General features: G+C 43.6%; 1 protein-coding gene across 1 annotated transcript in view; it reads right to left on the bottom strand.

The window, feature by feature from the left end:
* Positions 1-12535: 12535 nt before the first annotated feature.
* LOC114768403 (neuronal acetylcholine receptor subunit alpha-7-like) overlaps positions 12536-26599 on the bottom strand; it is a 34158-nt gene continuing 20094 nt past the window's right edge. The window contains exons 5-9 of the mRNA XM_028960665.1: positions 19474-19721; positions 19105-19299; positions 17838-17924; positions 16131-16240; positions 12536-14859 (exon numbers count right to left, since the gene is read on the bottom strand). Of these exons, the coding sequence (XP_028816498.1) occupies positions 14266-14859; positions 16131-16240; positions 17838-17924; positions 19105-19299; positions 19474-19721 (1234 nt within the window). The 3' untranslated portion in view covers positions 12536-14265. The remainder of the gene's footprint in view (positions 14860-16130; positions 16241-17837; positions 17925-19104; positions 19300-19473; positions 19722-26599) is intronic.

Genomic DNA, 26599 nt, shown 5'->3' with positions numbered 1-26599 from the left:
TGTAAGTGGGTGTGACGGATTATGCTTTGAGTGTGGGTTCGTGTGCACGTTTTAGCTGAGGTTTACAATGTACTGTGTATCCCATGTGAGAGAGAGAGTGTGTGTGTGTGTGTGTGTGTGTGTGTGCGTGCGTATCTCTGCCTGACTCGTATCTGTATACTAGAGACCCCAAATGTTGCGTCAGAAATTAAAAGCTTTGGGTGAATCTCAAAAAAGCCGCGCCCAAGAATCTTGAAAAAGCTGGCGAGGATAAACAGGATTAAAAACTGTGATGCTTTCCAAATGTACACAAAATGTAGTTTTTATTTTATATGTAGGCCTATACCTATACATTAAAATTTATTTTTCTTTTCAGGGTTCTTCCTTCCCCTGAGCTACATACAGCAACGGGCATTTTAACCCAGGTTGTGCATGCAAATAGACCCGGATGACTGCTTCTGCTGTGTTAAATCTGACATATTTTGAGATAGAACCCGTGCTCTTTTAATGTGGCCACCAGAGGGCGTCAGAGCCACATGTTTTTCTGTTGTGATCCGTCTTGACTCCATGTGTCATGAGTGTTTTATCTCTTGCTCCTTGAGTCTTGTCGTCCTTCTGTACCCCTTGACTGCACAACGTGCTCAGAGTTTTATACATTGTCTGGCGTTTGCCTGCTTGGTGCCATGTCTCCTGTCTTGTTTATCATTGAAGAATCCCTTCCTGCGGCCTCACACCTCTGAGGTCATGAGTTTGAATTCCGGCTCTGTCTTTTCTTTGTGCAGAGTTTGCATCCTCCGGACTCCTCATGCCGCCCACTGGCATGCACACTAAGTGAATTTCTGAGACTACGTTCCCCGTAGGTGTGAGTGAATGGTGGGTGAAGGGTTTCCGTGAAAGACCTGGGTGGGTCCCCCAGGTCCACCATATTCCAGACGCTGATTAGGCTACAGCAAATAAGCAGTGTGTGTGTGTGTGTGTCATCACAATGACAACCACTAGGCAGTGGTGGCCTAGTGGTTAAGGAAGCAGCCCCGTAATCAGAAGGTTGCAGGTTCGAATCCCGATCCGCCGAGGTGCCACTGAGCAAAGCACCGTCCCCACACACTGCTCCCCAGGTGCCTGTCATGGCTGCCCACTGCTCACCAAGGGTGATGGTTAAAAGCAGAGGACACATTTCGTTGTGTCACCATGTGCTGTGCTGCAGTCTATCACAATGACAATCACTTCACCTACACTTCAGTGCAGTGGACCAATATTATATTTTGTCTTTATATAGAAATTGTTCACCCCACCCCAAAAGAATCATACAATCAAATAAATTATAAATCATAAATAATTTGTGACATAATAATGTATTGATGTATCAGATGTGTTTTGGAAATTGTCTGTCAGGACCTGAGACGCTTCAGCACAGCTTCCACAACCTACAGCTGAAGCCCTCTGGTAAAGCCGGCACACTCACCTGCTGCGTCCCAGACCCATCTCTCTCTCTCTGTCCCACTATTGGAGAGGGCAGGTGTGCGAGTGTGTGTGTGCGCGAGAGACGGAGAATGAGCCTCACACACTAACAGTATGTCACCTTATTAACACCTTTCCTTCTCCTCGCCCTGCTTCTGCTGTCTCACTGTCCCAGTGGTGCTCGGGACAGGCAGACAGACATCATATCACCCCACAAAGCTCTGAGTCTACAGCAACCATATTCATACTTGGAGACTAGCCATTTACAGCATTTACCAGACGCCCTTATCCAGAGTGACTAAAATCAGTAGTTACAGGGACAGTCCCCCCCAGGAGCAACTTAGGGTTAAGTGTCTTGCTCAGGGACACAATGGTAGTAAGTGAGATTTGAACCTGGGTCTTCTGGTTCATAGGCAAGTGTGTAACCCACTAGGCTACTACCACCCTGACATTGCCAAAAGGGTGGTGCAATAATAGGCTCTTGGGGTTATTTTAAGCAAACACTGAGCAATGCAACATGGTGACTTCCAGTGGGAGACCAGGTAATTATGAGCTAGCAACCATTTCCCTCGGGCCTTAACCTTGGGGCAACTTGGCTGCAACGAGCATTCTGACTTTTTTTTTTTTTTAATTGTTTTAAAGCTTCACGGAGTCGCACATCCCCCGTCCACGAGTGCATATCGCAAATTAACGTTCATCTGCAGGATCTGTGGGATTAGCTGAACCGTGCAAATGAAACATGTTTTTTTTGTTGCCATTAGCCCATTAGCATCTCATTAAGATGTGGCAATGACGATCTGATTTAGCAGAACAGGGGAATTGTGGTGGGAGGGGTTCAGCTGTTGACATGGCAACACAAACCTGGGGAGGATGCTGAGAAGCTACTGTTTGACATCCTCCCGTGAACGATAAGGTCACGAGTACATTTCATTCCTCTGTGTGTGTACGTGTGTGGGCTTCAGTCAGTCGCTTCAGACAATACCCATCTTGTGGACTTGATGTGCTATACGTCAATTTAAACTCCATATTGGAGGTGCTATATAAGACACCCCCAGTTCAACAGCCCTGTCTGCCCTCACCTGCTGTCACTCCCTGATCTCGTCACCCTGTCCCTGTCAATTGTCAAATGCCAATTAAAAAAAATGTAATCGTATATATAGCTCCATGTCGCATTGGCCATTTTTGAGACCTGGAAATTATGTGCGGCCAGGTTTTTAGAATTATCTGAATTTTTGAGCTACTTAAACATTTGTGATGTCTTTAGCATCCTACACGCTCATTCACTTCCACTTGCACTAGTGGATCAGTTTCCCGCCCACTTACTCTAGTTTCGTATCGGCTCAGTTTTCAGCCAGTTCACTCTTTGTTAGCTTTATGAAGTGTTAAGTGGTGCCACACGCATTGCTTCCATATTCCAGCGCCTCATCAGACACGCGTCTTTGTTTAAAAGTAATGTAAAATGCCACTTTTATCGTGATAGTGAAAAATTCCCTGAGCTGTTCGGCAATATCGAGCTGAATTTTATCGTTATCAAGATCGGATAATCGGACAAGGCCTATCAGTTCACCAATCAGAATGCGAGAATTAAAGCACCGATATCCATCTGCATGTCCGGGTTTGACTCATGAACAAGATTTATAGGGGCAAAGAAATAGGCTGAAATGGAGGATGTGGTGTATTGGTACGAGGGGATTCAATCGTACAGAATTGAGAGCGCAAGATCAGAAGTGTGCCAGTCATCGCAATGGGCTCCTCCCCCTTTCAAACTTTGTTCACGCAAACATCTTTGGGGCGAGAGAGAGAAAAAAATGGTACTCAAACAAAAAAATAGCTGGTTAGGTAGCATCTCATTTTGAGATAGAGAGCTAGCAAGCAGTCGTTTCCGGTTTGTATCTTGTTTGTTTCTGTAAATCCTGGAGCCGTTCATGATGTGACACTAGCTGACACTCTCCATGCACGCCATGTCTAATACAGCACTGGGGAAATCTTACCAATCCAGTACTCACGTTTATCGGTATTTATGAGGTATTTTTTATGACCAATGACCTATTTTATGACCTGTTAATATAGGCTTTTTGTAGTTTTTTTGTTTGTAATGATGCTTAGCACTAAACTACAGCTGTCAAAATGATCTCCAATGTGGGGAAGAGCCTCTTCTGGCACCTTCAATGTACATGTGAGTGTAGCATTACAGCCTGAATGTTAAGAATGAACTACAATGAATCATTGTTAATTAACTGCAAAATGTGTGATTAATTAATAAAAAATGTTGACAGACCTTCTGTAAACACATCTCCCCCTCCTTTAATGTGCATATCTTCTCCACAAATAAGTACATTTTGATATTTGGTGCGTGAACAATAAAATCTGGTTTAACTTTAAAGCAGGTATGTACACAAAACACACACACATACACACGTTGATCTGGTCTGTGGTCTGCCTGAAATTGAAATGGAACCACCACAAAACCATCCAGCCGTTCCTCAGATGTTGCTGAGGAACCAGGGCCTGAGGTCACAAATCCCCAGCTTCCCTTTGAGGAAAGGTAATTTTTGAGCCACTTTAGACTCCAGAGCGCTGGTGAACAACTTTTTCTCTGAATAGCCTTACAGCAGGTACGCATTACAGAGTTCACGTTTTAGAACCTCTGTCCCTCCTGACATCTCAAGTTCTCCAAAGTCAGAATGACCCGTGTCTAATGACAACTCCTCTCTCCTCGGTTCCTGCGCTTAACTCATTTGCCATTTGAGTTTGTCTCATTTGTCTCGTTGTGCATCAGCGAAAATAGATTTACTGCTGTGTACATTGTTGGAACTGTAGCATTATACCAATCCCAGCAACCTAACAACCTAACAATGACCCCAAGCAGGCATCCATGTCAAGACACGAGGAAAACGTGGGACCCAGACGCAAGTGGGATACAAAACATTTTATTACAGGAACTAACACAAAGGAATCTACTTTGGGAAGGGGACGTGGAAACGAGAAAATGGAAGGTTCACTCTGACAGGGGACACTTCTACACACAACCACACACCATTAGAACAAACATTGGACCCTGCAATCTGATAGATCTGGAACGCTTCTGCAAAGACAAGTGGGAAAATATTGCCAAGTCAAGATGTGCCATGCTGACTCCAAGAAGACTAAATATTGTAATTTAATCAAAGATGCTTCAACAAAGTATTAGTTTATATACTCATGCAACCAAATTATTGTACGATTTTTTTACATTTTATTAACACATGTGTTTGTTTTCAAATGAGTTGTTCAGGTCATGTTAAAAGTGGGAAAATATTTTAAATGATTTATTGAATCATTAATCTTAATTCTTTCCACACAAAAAAAAAATTATTCTAACAATGGTATTTACATAAAGAGCCCATGCAAATTCTGTCTAATAACACAGAGCAACTTGCATCATCTATCATTATAATTCAGATTTTACACATTTGCATTCCTCGCTCCTAATCAAATCTCCAAGTCACCAAGATGACTTAATTAGTTCAGTAAGAAACTGTTTAGGTAGTGTGGTAATGAAATATTTGTCAGCGCTTATTAATGTGTCTGAATTGATACTGTTGAAAGTCTTTGAAGCAACTTTGACACGCAAACCCCCTGACCACGACACAAACAGCCAAAAAAAATTTAATAAGTCTTCCAGCACGTCTCCCCTGTGTGCATGAATCAATTGGCAACTATCAAAAACACACCGCCTGCAGACAGGCATATGTGAGGAGGCAGGCGGAAACTCAGGCCCTCACTGCCACACTTTTACACAGGCCATCAGACACCTGAAGCCTCAGGAACTTTTCATTCTGGACTGACACACAACACACACACATGCTACCTCTGTTATATTGAGTTATATTATCTGTCTGTTCCATTTTGCACAGCAATATTTGCACTATTTTACTTTATTTTGCACATTTATTATTAATTTCACCGTTCCGGAGAAACATTTTTTTTTTTTACTATGTACTGTCTAACACGTTTATAGCTGAAATGACAACTTCAAATGTGAAGGGGCACATAGAGGCGACAGAGGCGGGAAAAGGATAATTGTTTTTGTCATGTAACTGGATTGCACTTTGTCAGGCTTCTTCCCTAAGACCTGTCATACTTGGGTGTCCCACCTGAAGGTTGAGCTTCTGCCAATTTTGCTCTTACGTTCACTGAGACACGCAACCCCCCTGACCACGAAAAAAAAAGGCAAAAAAAATTTTAATAAATAATTTCTCATCAGATTATAACAAAAACTATTTACATAACTAATATCAAATACACTGCTCAAAATAAGGAAACACAATAAGATTTGAATGAATTAAATATTCTTAATAACTACTTGGTTCTTTACATAGTTGAATGTGCTGACAACAAAATTGGTGGCATTGGTGGATGGAGCGAGATATAATGTCCCATATGTGCTCAATTGGATTCAGGTCTGGGGAACGGGCTGGCCAGTCAATGCCTTCATCTTGCAGGAACTGCTGACACACTCCAGCCACATTGTCCTGCATTAGGAGGAACCCAGGTCCAACCGCACCAGCATATGGTCTCACAAGGGGTCTGAGGATCTCATCTCGGTACCTAACAGCAGCATTCAAAAGTGACCAAAACATTAGCCAGAAGGCATAGGAACTGAGAAGTTGTCTGTGGTCACCCCCTGCAGGACCACGCCTTTATTCGGGATGTCTTGCTAGTTGCCTATAATTTCCACCTGTTGTCAATTACATTTACACAACAGCATGTGAAATTCATTTACAGCATTTACCAGACGCCCTTATCCAGAGCGACTTACAATCAGTAGTTACAGGGACAGTCCCCCCCTGGAGCAACTCAGGGTTAAGTGTCTTGCTCAGGGACACAATGGTAGTAAGTGGGATTTGAACCTGGGTCTTCTGGTTCACAGGCGAGTGTGTTACCCACTAGTGGACAGATTGATTTCACAGAAGTGTGATGGACTTGGAGTTACATTGTGTTGTTCCCTTTATTATTCAAGCCCAACAACAACACTTCTCACTTTTACCAATATTAACAAAACTTAAAAGGGTAGGACAAGTTCTATACTAAAATGTTGAAAGTGGGGACAGGGCTTTGTGTCGGGGTCTGACCGACACAGGTCCTCCAGTCAGCTTTATACAACAGACAGGCTCACATTGCCTGTGGAGGGATCGAAAAAGAAACACTTCTCGTCCAGACTCAAACTGGGAGAAGAACAATGGGCTTTTCCCCTACTGACTGTACAATGGGTAGTGGTAGGCAAGTGCTTAAGGAAGAGGCCCCGTAATCAGAAGGTTCGACTCCCGATCTGCCAAGGTGCCACTGAGGTGCCACTGAGCAAAGTACCGTCCCCACACACTGCTCCCTCGATGCCTGTCATGGCTGCTTTTTTTTGTGCACTTAATGTGTGTTTATGTGTGTTTAATAAAACTAATTTACAAGAAAGGTTTGTGTTTGCTGACAGATCATTTACCGTGCAACCTCATGATAGAAAATGAGCCCGACCCGACCCAAGATTTACAGGTCTACTGCCTACTGGGGCAGTGGTGGCCTAGCGGTTAAGGAAGCGGACCCGTAATCAGAAGGTTGCCAGTTTGAATCCCGATCTGCCAAAGTGCCACTGAGGTGCCACTGAGCAAAAGCACCGTCCCCACACACTGCTCCCCAGGCGCCTGTCATGGCTGCCCACTGCTCACCAAGAGTGATGGGTTAAATGCAGAGGACAAATTTCAATGTGTGCACCATGTGCTGTGCTGCTGTGTATCACATTTGACAATCACTTCACTTTCTAAAAAGCCTACTGACACCACCTCATTTGCATACTAACAGTGATTGGTTGTTTAGCTGGGGGAAGGGAGCGGGGGATCTCTGAGCACAAACAGAGGACTGAGGGAAGGAACGAACAACGAAGTGAAGCCCATCATGTCATTTGTGCCTTTTTCCAGTTGATTACTACTATTGCAAATCCTGTTGCAGTTTGTGGGTAATTTTTTGTATTTTCTTTCTCAACTTTTTAGTTTGATTTAAGGGGGCAGGACGTTTGTTCAAAAGGGCACTGCAACCTCTTGCCAGAGCGTAGAGCTAGCCCCAGTGTCTGCGTGCCCAAATCCACTTCATTTACAGCATAAACATCCAAATTGAGCTCAAAATGCCAAGAGCCATGTTCTTCCTTGATCGTGAGGTTCTCCCTTGATGTGTTTATATTGTGATTCCTCACCGGACCAGAGGCTTTGGAAGATCTGTCCGGCTGTGGAGGCACCCTGCAGGCAGCCTGGCCATTGGGAAACAGAAGGCATCTCAGTTACTGCTATTGTCTCCTGTTAAAGTGTTGCAGTGTACACTCCTGCAAATGTGTGTGCAAATACAACAAGAGGATAAGTGGGGTGACGCCAACACTTCCTGTAAATGATTTATCAAGATTTATTGGGTGCTGGAGACCAAAGGGATTTGAGCAGTCCTCCTGAATCGAGGGGAAGTAGGTTAATCTTTTGGTTGCATCTGCGATGTCTGCTATTATAATTGCATTTCATATGACATTAGTGAAGCCTCGGTGCTTGCACGGTGCTGAGTATTTCCGTGTCATGGTTGCATCCTCTTCGTTTGGAACAATGCACTGGCCACAACGCAAGACGCGCTCCCCCGGAGGCAAACGGAACTGCAACGATTCCATCTGACTGGTCCATCACACAATATTCAGGGTGTGTGCCATTGCATAATCTCTACCCAGAAATAATAACCATGATAATCACAGCATCAGATCCGAAGCTGTCTCCTGATTGGATACGGCGTGCTCATGTGCAGAAAAAAAAACTCATTTTGAGCTTATCTTCAGTTTATTAGCAGTGGCACGCACATCTGCATCTTTTTGCCTGCTCTGACTCATATTCGCTGATTATGATTACATAATAATGTGCTCTCAATTGTTATTGATTTTAATTGGTTTCTGCTAAGTTTGGAGTCTCTTAATATGGATTTAAAGTGGATTTAATGCAAAATTATTTCATAGCTGTTATGAAGTCATGTTGCATTAAAGTATGATTGACTTAAATTGCAGCTGAAATTGTAAGGCTGTCAGCCTTTGACAAGCGACTGGTGGAGTTTGCGCCTGAGCACCCATCAACGGTAATGCCACTTCAAAAGGGAATCAGAAAAAGAGGATTGGTGGAACACAAAACAAGTCATCACAGATGGACTTAGAGACCCAATCTTTTATTACGTCAGCGTTTTGTAGAATGGTTGTTCTTTTCTTGTTCAGTGCATTCTTTCTTCTGAAAATGTATATCCGTTTGTTCCTGCACTTCTGTATATAGTTTTCTGTAGTCTCACCAATGTAATGCATCTCCCATCCATCTCCCACCACACATCCCCATCTGCCACCACCCTTCCTCGCCACCTTCTATTGAGGGACCATTGAGAACATTCTGACCAGCTGCATCATTGTCTAGTTTGGGAACTGCACCGTATCGGACCGCAAGACCCTACGGCGGATAGTGAGGACAGCTGAGAAGATCATCGAGTGTCTCTTCCCTCCATAACGGACATTTAGCACACACTGCATCAGGAAAGTCACCAGCATTGTGAAGGACTCTGCACATCCTTCACATGCACTCTTCACCCTCCTACCCTCCGCAAAATGGTACCAAAGCATTCGGGCCCTCACTGCCAGACTCTGCAACAGCTTCATCCCACAGGCCATAAGACACATGAACACTCAGGACTGACACACTCACAGACACACACACTCGCACTATCTCTGTTATATTTGAACATTATCTATTTTTATATTTACAGCATTTATCAGACGCCCTTATCCAGAATGACTTCCAATCAGTAGTTACAGGGACAGCCCCCCTGGAGCAATTTAGGGTTAAGTGTCTTGCTCAGGGACACAATTGTAGTAAGTGGGATTTGAACCTGGGTCTTCTGGTTCATAGGCGAGTGTTTTACCCACTAGGTTTCTAACCCACTCACCCTCCCCACCAACCAACCCACACACACACACACACACACACACAACAGCACTTTGTGTCAGTATGTAACTTTCAAATCGTTCAATGTTACATGTAGCACCAGGTTCCGGAGAAACATCATTTCGTTTGATTATGTACCGTCTGACACGTAAAATAAAGTCAACTGCAACTTCATTAAAGAATAAAGCATTTGTTCCAGTTTCTTCCCACTGTCCACACTAGCTGGATTGGCAACTTTAAATTATGTCTGTAATTACAAAAAAGTATTTGTACACCATTACAGTTACTATAGGAAAAGGTGAAATTAAATTAGTTTCTTACTGAAATACTCATAATTACAATTTAAGTTACATTTTAACAAATGTTTTGCCGATATGTTCGGATGTCGGAGCTAGACTGGCCACGCTGTATCCTGCAGCCGAAAGGGTTAAAGCAGTGGGTTCAATTGATGGCAAAGTGAGTCACACTTGCACACGCCCATTTTTCAGCGTGCAACTGATTGTCTACTGTAAACAAAACAAACAAAAGAGTAAAAATTTATCATTTTCTATCAGAGTGGAAAGAGGGTAATTTTATAGGATAGGTCTATATGTCTTATGTGCAATCCACGGCTTTACCAAATAATGAGCAGTGTTTCAAAACGATGCCCAAAAGTCATGCCGCTAAAACAGCCAGATGCAGCTCAAAAGTGCAAGAAATGAAGAGTCAGTTAGCAGCACAGCAGCCAGATTTTAGCAAGCTGAACAACAAGGTCCAACAAAGAACAATTCCAGGTCCATGACTTTTCATGCTTTAATGGTGGTAGTAGCCTAGGGGTTAACACACTTGCCTATGAACCAGGAGACCCAGGTTCAAATCCAGCTTACTACATATGTGTCTCTGAGCAAGGCACTTAACCCTAAGTTGCTCCAGGGGGGGACTGTCCCTGTAACTACTGATTGTAAGTCGCTCTGGATAAGGGCGTCTGATAAATGCTGTAAATGTAAATGTAAATGTAAGACCCCCAATTTATCTCCAGACTGTGGACTAACTAAACTGAACAACTAACAACAAATCAACATATAGTCAATGAAACACAGAGCAACATAATCAAAACTACACAACCAAACCACCGGGGGCAAGATCTCTAGCAGACCTCCTGAAACTACACTAGGGTCTCTTTTTATGTCCTGTGGCAGCATATCGGTCTTCAGCTGGTCATCAGGAAGCTCCTCCCACTGCAGCAGCCTAAAGGAGACATACACTCAGGTGGAAGCATACGTCCCGTCACGCGATGATTTAAATGTCATTACTTGTGATTAAAAAAAAATTGTGTTTTTTCATTGCAGTGATTTACACATTAATTTGACATTTTATATTAGCTACTCCTTTTTAACCTCACGTAGAGATTTGTGCTGCATGTGTCAGAGTCTGAATTGTTAGTAAGTAATCTCGTGTACAGCGGGGAACCCAGACAGAGCAGGCGGCAGGAATACAAATGGTGCACTGATTTAGCAGCCTCTTGTCTTTCAGTGCATTTGTCAACTGAGAAACACCTGTGAAATTTGCTCAACGCCTACAATCTTTAAACAGCTAGTTAAAGTGAAGTGAAGTGGTTGTGATACGCAGCACAGCACACAGCGCACACAACAAAGTGTGTCCTCTGCTTTTAACCCATTACCCTTGGTTAGCAGTGGGCAGCCATGACAGGCGCCCAGGGAGCAGTGTGTTGGGGACGGTCTCTCATTCACTCACTCATTATCCATTACCACTAATTCCTATGTTCCCAGGACATTGGGCAAAGGACAGGGACGCGCTCAGGGCAAGGTGCCAGACCACCTCAGAGCCATCCATATTAATAACTATACAGTAAATTATAGACATAAAGCACATATAGGCAATGTGGTTCTGCAGGATTCACATACAACTTATTGAGCATACCAGTTTTCCATTACTAATAAGTAATGGAATGTCTCTATAGACAAAACTCCAAACCACTCTTTTGATGTAAATTTAGGCAAAAATCTTAAAATAAGTGGCTGTCTCCAGTGAGACAACCGAAGTGTGATAAAATCTAACGGATTAAGTTATACACGTTTGCGTGAAATCCATTTTAGAAGGTCTTCAGAGGACATTGAGTTAGCAGGGTCACAGTCCAGACTGTAGCTGTGTGGTGTTGCAAGTGTGTGTGATGTGAGTGGGAAAGACTCGTCCGTCTCAGAGAATTTCCTCACACACATATGGCTGCTGAGTCAGACAGGGCCAGGAGGGCTCGGGTTATACAACACACGCACCGACATATACATGCAGACCATCAAACGTAGCATATCAAAACAAAAGCCTTGAGGTCGGAGGGCAACTTCAATTACAAACAATGTCAGCACCGCGCGGCCTGGCCGGGACGGAAGGGAGCCACAGCCACTGCTAAGTATATAAACAGAAAAACGTTGGCCTGGAGGGACGCGGTGTATTATCTCAGCTCACCTGAAAATGAAGACTTTGGTCTAATATATTCGTCCACTAGAGGTAGATACGAATACAAAAAAAATCCCAAGACTGGGATTCTTATGAATAAGAATTTCTACGATTCTCTGTATTTGTGGAAAAATACAGCATGAATACAAAATGCTGTAATGCCATGGTTTTAGGATGTGGGATGGAAGAACTGTAGAGTGTTGGCAGGACCTCCAAAAATCCCTAAACAGTCAAAGTGACTCAGTACCTGCATGTTTTTTGGGAAGAGACATTTTTTACAATTTCAGTCAGGCTAACACATTCATTTGTAGTTTATAAGTCTGGTTTAAATAACGCAATAATTAAATTGTATTTATTTATTTATAAAATTTTAACATGGACGTTATGCATATGTATGGAAAATAAATTATAAGGGAAGCCTGTGAGCTCCACCATAACATATGTGGCACCCTATCAATGGCTCACTACAATGTTCTCCAGTGATGGGACATCGACCCCCCGGCAGTGTTGTGCTGTTTCTGTTCCATGGTCTCCATCTCACACCATCCTGGCACATTCACTATGGAGAAATAATGGGAATTTTTTTATTCTTCAGTAGTGAAAAACAGGTCTGGAGCACAAGGCTTCGGCCAGCCATGATCGCACAGAGACAAACGCTCATTCTGCTTCAAAACTGTTTTATTAAAATGATAAACTAGGACAAAAAACACTTTCTATGTTTCCTGGGGTTGGTTTTGTTGAGTAATAACCCATAAGGTCTCTGATGTTCATATCACGTAGAATTTCACTGGATTAGTTCTCAGGATTACTAATGATGACCAAATGGCATTGTTGCAAATGTGAGACGCATGGTTAATGCGGGACTCTCTGGAATGAATATCTCTTTAATCCCATCTCTCTCCATTGTTATTTGCATTGTTTCATTGCGGAAAACACAACTCACCCTAGTTGGCCCCTGGTGACCTGAGCGGTTCTTCACAGGGTATGTTTGTGTTGTGCACGGCCATGTTGCATTGTCCAAATATTGTCCAAGTTGAATATTAGATGAGCTTGTCTGTCTCATATTTACTGCGTTGTCTTTTTTTTTAAAGTGAGAATTGAAATGAAAACTGTATAATCTTGCAAGAGCAAGAGCGTGCGGTATCATCTTGAGAATGAAAAGCTGGTTGAGCTTTTAATTGAAGGTCAGTGATGTGTGTGAGTTTAGAGGATGGGAAACTGTGCCAAAATAAATAGATAATTAAAAAAATATAATCCTCAACACACAGATGGGGTATGTCTGAATCAAACATATACATAAAACGTCTTTATAAAAATAAGACACCAACACAGATACGGATCACAGATGACCAGAGAGCTACAGTGTTGAAAAGCAAAGATTGTGACCTCACAATACATGTGTTTGTGTGTGTGTGTGTGTATGTGTGTGGTTGTACATTTCAGGTAAATAGAATTTGAGACACTAGAAGGAAATAAGTTTGAGAAAAAAGTAAAATGAAGACTGTGGCAATCCAATGCACCATGAACTAACTGTTTTACTTGAAGAATGGTTTCCATGTACTTTTGTATCTGTGAAGCTCACATTGCTGCCACAGTTTACCCAGCTGAAAAACAGAGTAAGTGGTCTGAGCCGAAGGACCAGCATGACCAGCACAAAAAGTACAACTGGCAGGTCAAGGCTGGTATTACCTATGCGAAGGCATATAAGATGGTCCAATAGCTGGTAATGCTGTTTTTTTTCCAGCAGGGTAAACCTTTATTAAGCATTTACGTAATCATTTATATATTTACATTTACGTGTTTAACCTTTTTTTTTATTCTTAAACATTTGACCAGACGTTCTAAAGACAAAACTATTAATTTGCTGAATTTACAAAAAAGGTGCTAAATTGTGATATATATCATTCTCGGGATGTGAGATTATTGCACAGACCTACTGACCATGTACTAGGAATGAATAGGTTACAATTCAGTTTGGTGTAAATGCACTAAGATGTCTATCCTGTAAATCAGATTTTCTGATGTGTTTATAAGGTGCACACTACACACTATGGAAGCCAAACTGAGCAGTGCAAACCTTTCCAAACCACCTGCAGGGATAATGCTTAATACATGGGCACAAATATTTACAACAATTTCTTATCTTCTACTGTCCACTTTGTGCCATGACTATGCACATTTCCCAATCGAGGGAATTATATCTTATCTTATGACCAGACACATCTATAGCAGTCTTCGGTATCCTTAGATCAGAGTCCATGTCTTAGAGTACCAAGACCTACAAACAATTGCATTTACATCCCAAAATCCACAAATTTAATTCTTCTTCCGTCTTTCCTAAGCACGCTCAGCTATTCCACCATCTCGTCATCTCTCCAACTCTGACACCCTCCCCCCTCAATTATGTGAAATCTTTAGACACTGCCTCAATGAAATTGGGAGCGGACATGAGGATGGTGAAGGTGCAGATGATGGAGAAGAGGGAGAATGCCACCAGGCAGAGGCGGTCCACCACCGCTGCCGCGAACTTCCACTCGCTGCAGATGGCGTCGCCCTCGTCCTGCTCGCGGAAACGCTGGGCGATGTACGTCACCTCCTCCAGAATGTGGCTGATCTCCGGCGACCGCTCAGCCAGCAGCGTGGCCGCTGCGGCCGCAGCTGCGGATGCAGAAACGTCCCGTTCATCCATGCAGCGTCCTCCGAGAGTCACGCCCGAGTCACTGCTGGGCGGTTGGCATGACAACGGGGAGGACTCCAGGGCGTGGTAGCTGAAGTAAAGATTCATGGTGCCGTTACTGGTTCCAGGTATGGGAGAGGGGCCAGTGGGGTGCAGTGTGTGGGCCAGGCTGGACATGGTACCCATCTCCATGCTGCTGGCGCTGGAGTGGTGGGCAGGCGGGTGGCGGTACTTGTAACCAGGAAGCTGCTTGCGTCCCTCTCCAGGCTGCTTCATGCGAAGGAACCAGGCGCACCAGTTCAGCAGAACCACACGCACCTGGGTGCAGAGGAACAAGTGGAAGATTTTACATTTACAGCATTTATCAGATGCCCTTATCATGAGCAGCTTACAATCAGTGTCATGATCCGTTCCGGAAGGGCTTACTCCGGGTCCGGGATACAGACCGGTTCTTTTTTGTTCTTCCTGTGTTAATGTTTCCTGATTGTTTTCACCTGTATGCTTTGTATAAAGCTGCCCAGTTCGTGTCTGTTCACCATCGGGTCATTGTTACAGGTTACTGGATATCTTCCCTGTCCTGTTCATCACAAATTAAACCCCTGTTTCATGACGTCGTGCGAATGCGTCCTTCTTTCTCGTCATGTCCAGTCATCGTTCAAGATCACCTGCCTCGCCATGTCAAACCAGCATCACAATCACTAGTTACAGGGACTCAGGGTTAAGTGTCTCGCTAAGGGACCCAATGGTAGTAAGTGGAGTTTCTTATTTCTGAGCAGGGTCCCTCTGCAGTCTCAATTTTAAGAATGAACATATTTGATTTACATACTTCCCAATGCTTGAATGTAACAGGGAAAAAAATTCAATAGTAATACACTACACATAGTAATACACGACTGATATTGGCAGTCGTATACTTCAGTCATAGGCCTCATGCCATGAGGTGAACAATGGTACAGCATGACATACAGGGCAATATTTTAATATTTTCTTATTACTTTTTTGACAATATTTAGTTCCATTTGAATTGTCACTGTCACACTTAAGGTTAAGGAAGCAGCCCGCTAATCAGAAGGTTCAAGAATCCCGAACCGCCAAGGTGCCACTGAGGTGCAGCTGAGCAAAGCACCGTCCCCACACACTGCTCCCCGGGCGCCTGTCATGGCTGCCCACTGCTCACCAAAGGTGATGGTTAAAAGCAGAGGTGACACAACATTTCGTTGTGTTAACCGTGTGCTGTGCTGCAGTGTATCACAATGACAATCAGTACACTTTCAGAATGATATGTAGAAACACATCTGAAATAATTGTTATATAGTTAAGCGTAAAATGCTCTCTGATTTTATTTATACTTACTGTTATCAGCATTATCATTAAAATCCATATTATTAGTATGATGATTGTCACAAGTAAAGCAATGGATATCACTCCCTTCACCTCCAACCACTACCATCCATCACAATAATCATCACTGCCATTACCTCCGTTGCCACTTAAAGCATCACTCCGGAAACCATTTCTTTCTTCTTTCTTTGCTGGCATAGAAAGCCATGCCCCATATCAACACCCATAAATCTAGAGCTGGCACTCACCCATTTGGGCATCTTTCCCCCATGGGGATCATGATGATGGAACTGCAGGACCAGAACTGTGACGACCACCGACAGGCCAACTATCATCATGGTACTCGCAAAATACTGGGCTGAAGACACAAACACACACAAAGTTTATTATTGATGATTCCAAGTTCCTATTACTATGATAGTCCATTCAAAGTTCATTGCTAATGCTTGCATGAAAGTGAACAGTTTGATCAGATTGATGCTCCAGAAAGTTGCGTGCTTGCGGCATCAACGCTACAACATCAGAGTGCTGAAGAGGGGATTAAAGAGACACACCACAGGGCTTCTCACCACAAGCCCCCTTTCTAATGGCATCACAGCTCCAGTCGCGCACAACCCCCAAAAGTAACATTGCACAGTGCTGGGCTCCAATACAAAGCCGGGTGTGTGCGCGTGAGCAAATGTTTGACATGGCCAACTGTGTAAAGGGCACACTCCACATGACACTTTGTTCTTGATCACTCTCCATTTCATGTCTTCTTGTGTTTTTCCTAGATAAGACTGACCAATAGTTATTTGCTTTCTTCACACACGCAAACATACATATTAACAGGAAGAATTTTGACTCTCAAAGATTTTGAGAATGAAGAAACTCAATTAAATTTACACAGACAAATGAGTGGGTGAAACCACAATCAATTCACAGATTTATATTATGCCAACAGAATCACAGGTCTACAGTCATCATCACTGACGTGATGCAAGGCATTCAATCAGACAAACAAAATGCAATGCATAAAGGGAATTACAGACTGTTATTCCCTGAGTGTAATCAGCAAATATTTAGTGAGACAAATGGCTCCATAAAATGCACTAGAGACATTAAGACAGACAGAAATACAAAGCAGCTCTGGCCTAACACGCCCAGGATTGCCAACTCTCACGCGTCTGGTGAAAGACTCAGGCTGTCAGCATCAATCTCATGCTATCGTGATCACACAAAAGGCCTCATGCCAGATTTATTGCCAGTATAATTCTTTAATCCATTTGTTCACATATGGTGTTCATCGCCAGACTAGATCGTAAAGTATATTATTTCTGTGTTGTATGTTAATGCCATTTAGCATACACCTTTATCCAGAGCAACTAAAAATCAGTAGTTACAGGGACAGTCCCCCCGGAGACACTCATGGACACAATGGTAGTAAGTGGGGTTTGAACCTGTGACTGGTTAGTAGGCGAGTGTGTTAGGACATGCTACAACATTACGATGTTATCAGTCATTCAATTATTTTCAATCAATGAGACAGTGACCAGTGTTGGACCAGTGTTGACAGGTCAATTTTGAATTTGGACTGACAAACAAAAATCAGGCTTATTTGATATCAGTTTGGATATCAGTTTTTAGCACATGGTGCGTGCATGTGTAGGGAGATGTGATGTCTCCCACTGTCCAAGGTTGGCAGCCTAGCTCTTCTCCCTTCGATCTGACTCATAAATGTCAGTTTACTGCTTAATGATCTTGAATTATTCTCAACCATTAACACCCTCTGGGTTCAAGCAGTCCGTCATACACACATCTCCATATTCAGAACCGTGCTGACTAATCGTGCTAAGAGGCTGATCTCATTGCACTTAAATCTTTACAGTTTGTAAAAAAAAAAAAAATTCTTTACTTAAGATATGATACTACAGTGCGCAAAAACCACGAGACAGACAACGCTAGGAGAAACCCACCAATGAGAGGCACAGAGTCTGAAGTGGCCGGCATGATCTCAGCAACCAGCAGCATGAACACCGTCAGAGACAGCAGGACTGTTATACCTGAAAAAGAGGGGGAGAGCGGCCGATCTGAGATGTGATATGGGTTTTAATCCAAACCTAAAGCTGACACAGTTTAGCTCCCCGGAGGAGGCGGGAGCGAGTGCAGAAAGCGATAGCGCACAAAAAAAAAAAAGGGACAGGTTTTGTCTCAGAGACAGGCTGCAGACAGCAGATCTGCAGGTAAACTGACAGGATCCCCAACCCTGCCAGGCTGGAGAAGATAATCTACTTGAGATAACAATAATTGTTAGTTTGTAGAAAATGTACCGCAATAAAATGCATCCAAATAACATCGCTGCTTCTAGCCAATAAAATGTTAATCATAGGCATCCGTTCATTTCTCATGATCCGTTCATTCTCACTTATTAAATACACGCTAATAAACGGTAAAGGTGAAGTAAAGCATTTATTATTTCCTTCATTTAATACATTACAAGAGCGTATGGGTGTTTTCTTAAGACCAGAAGCAGCGAGCCTAAGTTAGCTTTCAGCAGTGCGCTGAAGCCTAGAGATCTGACATTTTGAGACACATCAAAAGCAAAATCCGCCTGATCCGACTCTGATGATACATACGGACTTTGAGCCAAAGAGACCATGTCTGAATCAGATGCAGCCTAACACATTTGGTCAGGCTTTTCATATAGAAATCAGCCAGAAGCATCAAAATGTTGGGAGATGTTTAAAATGGGACTATTCCTTTTCATATCTAATGTCAGTGATCTAATTGGCCTGTATATTTGGATCAAGGAGCAATTCCGAGCCATAATTGCTTCATTAAGAACAATATATCAGAATGGTTCATAACATTAATTAAAATATATGTCATGTAGTGTCCACTATGTAGCTTGAGCCCATCGCTTTTAATTTAATTGCAGAAATCTTTTATGTTACAATTTGTTTCTGTTTTTTGTTTTTCTTTGAATTGGTATGCTAATGCGGCAAAACTAGTCTAATTTTGCTGTGCGAGTAGTTCCATCTTAAAGTGGCTTGTCCAGATTGAATGACTTCCAATAATGCTTTCCTAATGTTCTATCCTCGTATGAGTTATTTAATAGCAAAATTTCTTTTAAAGTTAGTTTTTTTTGGTGATTAAAAGATGCCAACTTCAACCTTCCTAACTTTCTTTAAGTTTCATGGACACTAAGCTCTAGACTAAGGACAGATATTTGGGTGAGATCACCAAGTGAGATCTTCTCTCCCGAGTCGGCAGGAAGCAGGAAGACCAGCAGGGCCAGGCCGGAGATCAGAACGCAGGGGATGAGGAGGTTCAGGCCGTAGTACAGGGTTCGCCTGCGCATGGTCACTGTGAATGTCACGTCAGGGTACGGCTCCTTGCAGCACTCGTAATACAGCTCATTACGCTTGGCGGGCACGCCTGCAATTGAAAAAAAAAAACACACACATCGCAAAATTGTCACCAAAGTGTCACAAAGTCTCTAGCACACAAGCCATTGGTTTCTAAAATCTGACCTTCTCAACATCTCCATTACTAGACACACTCCGGAAGAATCTCAACCCTTGACTGGTACGTTGTGTGTGTGAGTCTTACCCACAAGGTCCCACTCCCCGTTTGGTATGTAGGTGGACGTATCGACGGCAAGCATCTGAAGGTCCAGCAGCCAGCCATTGTGCGTCCAGGACCCAAACTTGAGGTCGCACTTCTGCACATCGAATGGGAACCAGCGCACATCGATGTAGCAGGTGCTCTTCAGGATGCCAGGGGGGATGTATTGACAGTAGCCAGACGCGTTCACCAGGACGTTGGTGTGGAACGTGGCGTCAAAACGTTCATCTGCACTGGAGGGCCAAAATTGCAAAAAAGACATCTTTACCAGCACATCAAATGACATCTGAACACCTGGCAGAAATTAAGATCAGGTACCGGGGATTATAATGAATTTAAGCACAATTAGCCTCCACTAAGTGCGTTAGTGCAGGAAAGTCAGCCTCCGTTTTTTGCAATGTGTGTAGGCTTGGCTGGATTTTTTTTGTTCTCCCTGGTTTGGTTTAGTGTCTGTTATAGGTTTGTCTGTGTGTTTTGTGCTGGGACCGGGGTGATTGTCTGGGTTGGTAACAGCGTTTGTTGTGTATGGAGTATAATTCGGGCTGGAGACGGAGCTTGTCAGGGCTGCATGTGAACATCTCAGGGATGGGATGGATGGGTGGGTCGAGTCTGCTGCCTCAGCTCGGGCCGTCAAAACCATCCCCTCTGGATCGTGAGCATGAAAGTCAGCACGCACACACGCGCACACACACAGATTCACACACTCCTGCACAGCGCTGCCCGGCAGCATCGACTTCACCCATTTAGCCAGGTGCACAGATAACCATGCAAAAAGACAGCAGCAGCGCTGCTCATTGCATGAATCACTTACCCTTTAAACAAGGGTAACACCGATTTGCACGCTAACACACTCCCTGGCACAAGTTACGACCCCGACACCATGCATGCTGCGTTTTTCATCGTCTTCTCGATCTGACATTCTGTGTCTCCCTTTACTCTCTCCGTTTTAATGGGGTTTCTTTGAAGTTTTTTTTTGTCTGCATTTATGTATTAATGAAAGTAAAGGACTTCATGGTTAAATAATTAAGATTACATAACTCACATTATTTGGCTGCATTATTTATTTAAGTACATTTTCAATACACTCAAGATGATGTACTGCCTAGGAAGGATCATTTTTCATCCTCTGAAATGTCTGCTTTACCTCTTAATGTCCCCATTTCCAATTCCAGATACATGCACACACACTATGAACACAAACACATCCACAAGCACATGATACACTTTTAAAAAAAGACACATTTCTTGGCAGGTTTAAGTTTTAATTTTCATAATTTATAGGTACACATTACCTAATTTTGGAAAGGATACCCGACAACAGCAGCACTTAGTAATACTAAGTTTGTCAAGTACAGTGGTGTGAAAAAGTTGTTGTAGCTGCTCTGATTTCTTACCTTTTTTCCATCTTGAAATGTTTATCACATTTAAATGTTTCAGAAAATCTAATATTAATATTAAATATTAGTTAAAGACAAGTCAAGTAAACACCAAATGCAGATTTTATTATTAATGGAAAAATTCCAAACCTACATGGCCCTGTGTGACAAAGTGATTGCCCCCTAAACCTAATAACTGGTTGGGTCACCCTTATTAGCAACAACTGCAATCAAGCATTTGCGATAACTTGCAATAACTTGCATCTTTGCAGAATTGTTGTAGTTCAGCCACATTGGAGGGTTTTCAAGCAGGAACCACCTTTGTAAGGTCATGTCACAGCAGCATATCAGTAGGATTCTGGTCAGGACTTTGAGTAGGCCGCTCCTTTCTGTTTTTCTTCAGCCAATCAGAGCTTGGCCGATGTGTTTTATTTCATTTCAGCTTAAGGTCACCAAAAGATGGCCAGACATTCTCCTTCAGGATTTTTTGGTAGACAGCAGTTCCATTTATCACAGCCAGTCTTCCAGGTTCTGAAGCAGAATATCACACTACCACCACCATATTTTACTGTTGGTAAGATATTCTTTTTTACACCAAATGTAATGGGGCAGAGGTAACTTATGACTCATCAGTGCAGTATTTTCCCCCAAATTTGGGGATCATCAAAATCCTTTCTGTCAAAATTCAGCAGTGGTTTGCACTGTGCTATGCAGGCTATTTTTGCCCAGTCTCTTTCTTATGGTGGCGTCATGAGCACTGACCAGAACTCTTGTGGTAATTTGGTTGGCCGGCCACTCCTGGGTAGGATGTCATTCATCATTTGAAATAGCTTTATAAACCTTTGCCAGATTAATAGATCTCAATTGCTTTCTTTCTCATTTGTTCCTGAATTTCTTTGGCTCTCGACATGATGTTTTTAGGTTTTGAGGATCTTTTGGTCTATATCTCTTTGCCAGGCTGGTCATATTTAAGTGTTTGGTGTTGACAACCAGACCAGAATTTTAGCCAAAACCATATCTGAACTCAAACAAGCGACTCTGTTAGCAAGTCTAAAAAAAGAACTTTAAATTTGCTCTAAATTACTAGATTTGGCCAACTGTGACCATGACTTACATTTGGCTACAGTGAATATGTCAGGGTTACCAATGCACCTAACATGAAACAGAAACATCTTTCACCCCCTGCCTCCTGCATCTGAGGCAGGCCATTAAGGTTAAATTGATATTTACCTCCATTTTCCCATAGACATTAATTCAGTGTGCCATTTCACCTATCAGCAGAATATGGGTTTTCTGGGTGTGTTTGCGAGCGCCTGTGACTTCATGAATAATTCAGCCTCCGTTATAATGCTAGAAAACTTGTGCTCCTTAGAGCGTTCCGATATCAGCCAGACAGCCGCAACCACTGAAAGCAGGGCAGTGATAAATAAGATTTCAATTCCACTGTCTTTCATAATGCAGGAATGTAATGAACGTGCCAGAGGTGACAGCCACAACAGGATTAAATCAGAGGAAATCATATGCCTATATGTAATAAAACTAGAAAGCTGTTTAAAACTAGAAAATCAACATGGAGACACGCTTGTCACAGAGCAACGGCGATTGGCATGGCAGGAAGGAACACAGGACACATAGGCACAACTTGGCTTGGTCACACACCCCACAGGCATTGACATACTCCAGTAAGAAAAATAGACTGCACAAGCACAGTATTTAAAACACTCATCTGATGTTAAGTGAAAGTGATTGTCACAGCACACAGTGCACACAGTGAAATTTGTCCTCTGCATTTAAGCATCACCCTGAGTGAGCAGTGGGCAGCCATGACAGGCGCAGTGTGTGGGGACGGTGCTTTGCTCAGTGGCACCTCAGTGGTACCTTGGCAGATCGGGATTCGAACCAGCAACCTTCAGGTGGAAGTTGAATTGCTCGAAGAAGAGGGCCCACCATGCCTGTTAGGGGTTCAGCTGTTTAGTCTGCCGGATGGAGAGAGTTTGGTGGTTGGTCCAAACCAGAAAGAGCTCTGCAACCAGTGCCACCACTTAATGGCCAGCTGTTCATGGTACCCCACAGCGTGAATTGATGTGAGAAGTATGGGCACGGATGGCATTTTTGGTTATGACCGTGTTGTAATAGTTAGACGCCAGCTCCCACGTCTGACGTGTCCACCTCTATGATGAAGGGGAAAGTAGGATCAGGGTGTTGAAGGATTTGGGCTGATGTGAAGATGTGGGAAAGGGATTGGAAGGCTTGGATGATGGCCGGGGTCATGTGAAAGGTGCAGGCTGTGGTCTTTGTGAGAGCAGTGAGGGGTGCAGAGACCGCGCAGGAACGTGTTGGAGCACTGGTGGAAAGCACACTTCTCCAACTGATGAATGCAGTTTTCCAGGTTGTTAAGGTTGTAGGCTGAGTGCAGAACCAGCTTGGTAGGCTGCAAGAGGGCAACGAGGGCAGTGTTAGTGAGTGCTAATGGTGTTCAGTTTGAGATGGTGATTATATTGAAACCACAGTAGTCAACACAGGGCCTTAACCCCCCTTAGATACAAAGAAGAACACTGCCACAGCTGGTGAGGTGGAAGGTTGTCCCATCCTGCAGGGCCTCCGACACAAACTGCTCTATGATGAGTTGTTCTTTTTTTGGAAAATATGTATAGGTGTCCTCTGGGTGGTGTTGTGCCCAGGAGCAGGTCAATGGCCATGTCCCCTGCCCGGTGTGGGTGAAGTTGGGCTGAGACCTGGTAGAGCATATGATTTTGTCAACGTGTGAGTTCGTGGACGCACTTGCAGACAAGCTTTGGGCGGGGGGACAAGTCGTTATACGGGGAGAGGACACTGGATGAGCTGGACCCGAGGCGCTTGGTCTGTGAGAGGGAGGCAGAAGGTGAGTGGGAACGAGAGTGGAGCAGCCTGGTGGAGAGGGAGCTCTGGCTCCGTGGGGAACCGTGGGGAAGGAGGCAAGGGGATGAGGCTGGGGTGGACCAGGGCAGAGGAGAAGAGGAAGACGGCTGGTTTGAGGACATTTGGGAGCGCAGGGTGGACGGCAGGACGTCTTGGGTGGCAGGAAGGTTGGGTAACATGGAATATCGTATTAGCAAAAACGGCAGGCAAACTCAGGGTCAAGGACAAGCAAAGGTTGTGGTCACAAAGTACAATCAGTCAGGCGTGGTATGTTGGCCGTGACAAATTTACATAATTCAGTGACAATGATCGCCATCCTAAAAAGATCTACTGATCTGCAGTGACCTTCCCACTAAAGACTAGTTCAGGCTACAGCAATCATGAACATTGTCAAAGATGCCCACTTGTACATGTTGCAGACTCATCCCCAAATGCAACAAGATATCATACTACAGTAAATATATGATTATATGGTCATTGTTTTAAATATGTTGCCAACCAGCTACAGCTAATGAAAGCAGAGGACACAGGAAGATGGAGAAGAGGCAGGGATCTCCAACAGGTCAGCCACATCCCGACCAGCTTGTGCAAAAGGTCCAGCCCTTGTAAGGGTGAAAACAGTAGCATTGCAATGTGACGGAACACAGCATCAGAGACTGATTTCAGTCCAGCCTGTAGACGAACGGACCACAAAATATCCTTTCAACACAGCGTAGAGGCATCCATGGGGAAATCTGGAAAATATCTGCCAGCACTTACAGCTGAAGGGATACAGAGAAGAGCGGAATGAGGGTCGGGGGAAATGGAAAAAATATGTTTCTCCATCAGGCCAAGTATAATTAATAACAAGAGGAAGAAAATAGACAGAAGGACAAATTTGCCCTTGTTTACTTCTTATCATTTCACATTGTTTGGTTTGTTGTATAGTATATGTGAAAATATTTATATATATAATGGAAAATATATATTTATATATAATGTATATATTTCATGCATATTTGACTTCTTGTCCCAGCTGAATTTGAAGACAGACAAGCGTGACAGTGGTTTGCTCCTTTCATTATTGTTCATTAATAATCAGAGTTGTGCAAATGTTCCCAAAAACATCCCAAAGCAACACAAATAGCAACAGACCAAGGGGAAGAGGTACGCGGGAGTGACCCTGCACATCAAACGCACACAAACAAATTTCACACTCTCCAGAGTCCTGACCACACAGCTGGGTCAAAGGCGTATGCACTCTTAAACAGACACACACTCACACACACATACACACCCAGAGACATGCCATATTCCTATAGGACACACTGGAGTGGTTTTAGATTCAGGATTTGCACATAGATGTTGCTCTTGTCTGTGATAGTGATACAACTGGCTCCTCTAATACTTCTTTGTCCTGATTAGAGAAAAAAAAAAAGTCTTTTATGTATCTCTGGATGACACACTGCCTTGGTGTATGACTCCATAAAAAGATGCAGACATTTATATTTACATTTTCACTTATTGAAAGAAGCAACTCACTGGCAGTGGTGGCCTAGCAGTTAAGGAAGTGGACTCATAAATAAAAGGGTTGTGGGTTCAAATTCCAAACCACCAAAGGTGCCACTGAGGTCCCCTTGAGTACCACACACTGCTCCTGGGCACCTGTCATGGCTGCCCACTGGTCACTGATGGGTTAAATGCAGAGGACACATTTCACTGTGTGCCACTGTGTGCAATGAAAAACTCTTTACTTTCACTATTGGGCTGTTACGGTCACTCATTTGTTCTAAATTGAAACCAGTATCTACATAACAATAGTGATTTAAGAGATGGGGAGTTCCATTATGGGGAGGTCCAATTTTGTAGCATGAGAGTGTGATGCTTAGGGCTAGCCAGGTGCCACCCATTCACATGAGTGCTGGGTCCTAATCAACCTCAGCTTCTGACTGTTATGAATGGCTGTCAGGAAGGCGGCTTCGGGGCCAGAAGTGGACGAATGCAATCTTGGGGAACCAGGAGGAGGCTTGAAAAGCATGGAGCGTTGGTGCTTGGAAAGCAGCAGAGGAACAGAGGGAGAGGGAGAGCGATGCCGGGAGAGAGAGCGCACCAAAGCACGGTTTGGTGCAGTGTGCAGATCTGCAACAGGAGTTGGTGAATCGGGTACAACTGAGGAATCTTGGGTTACCGTGGTGTAGGCGTATACAGTAGACCTGAGAGGAGTCAGGGAGAGATGGTCATTCATAGGGGCGGATGTTGTATCAAAGCCTGAGGCAATCAGAAAATTGGGGACAGAGTGATGGGTCGATGTAATCATGAGGAAGCAAGCAGTTCAGGGGGCATTCAACAATAGTCAGGGGCAAAATAGTCAAATCCAGAAAACGTAATCCAAAGTAAAATGAACAACAAACGCAATAAGTCCAGTGGCTGCCACTGTCCCATATGCTCATTTCCATTTCTGGGTCACTGAGACCACTGGCGCCTCCAGTGGGCCTGCTGGTGGGACAACGGCTGTGACAATGAGTGACTAGGACCCTGTCGCCCACGACGCCCACACCCCTGTGTCCTGCATTGACCCTGTATGCTGTGATAACGGCTTGGGTTTCTGTAGAGGCCTGACTCTGGATGGGTGTTGTTGGCCTGATGAAGTGTGTGCACCTGCTTGTATGTGCATAAATGCAGTCCAATTGTGTAGTCTTTGCCAGGTCATTGTATGTGAATGTTTAAGTTACGACCTGAAGTTTGTGCACTATTTCAAGTAAAATCCCCTGTATTGTGAGTAGTAGTGTGAATGCATCGTTCCTGCTCTGTCCTGCTGCTGTGACGTTTTTGTTTGTATGTGTTTTTGGCCTTTGCAC

The sequence above is a fragment of the Denticeps clupeoides genome, chromosome 18 (assembly GCF_900700375.1).
Source record: "Denticeps clupeoides chromosome 18, fDenClu1.1, whole genome shotgun sequence".
NCBI lineage: Eukaryota > Metazoa > Chordata > Actinopteri > Clupeiformes > Denticipitidae > Denticeps > Denticeps clupeoides.
Note: the sequence above shows the minus strand (reverse complement) of the source record. Positions and strands in the feature narration are given on the sequence as shown.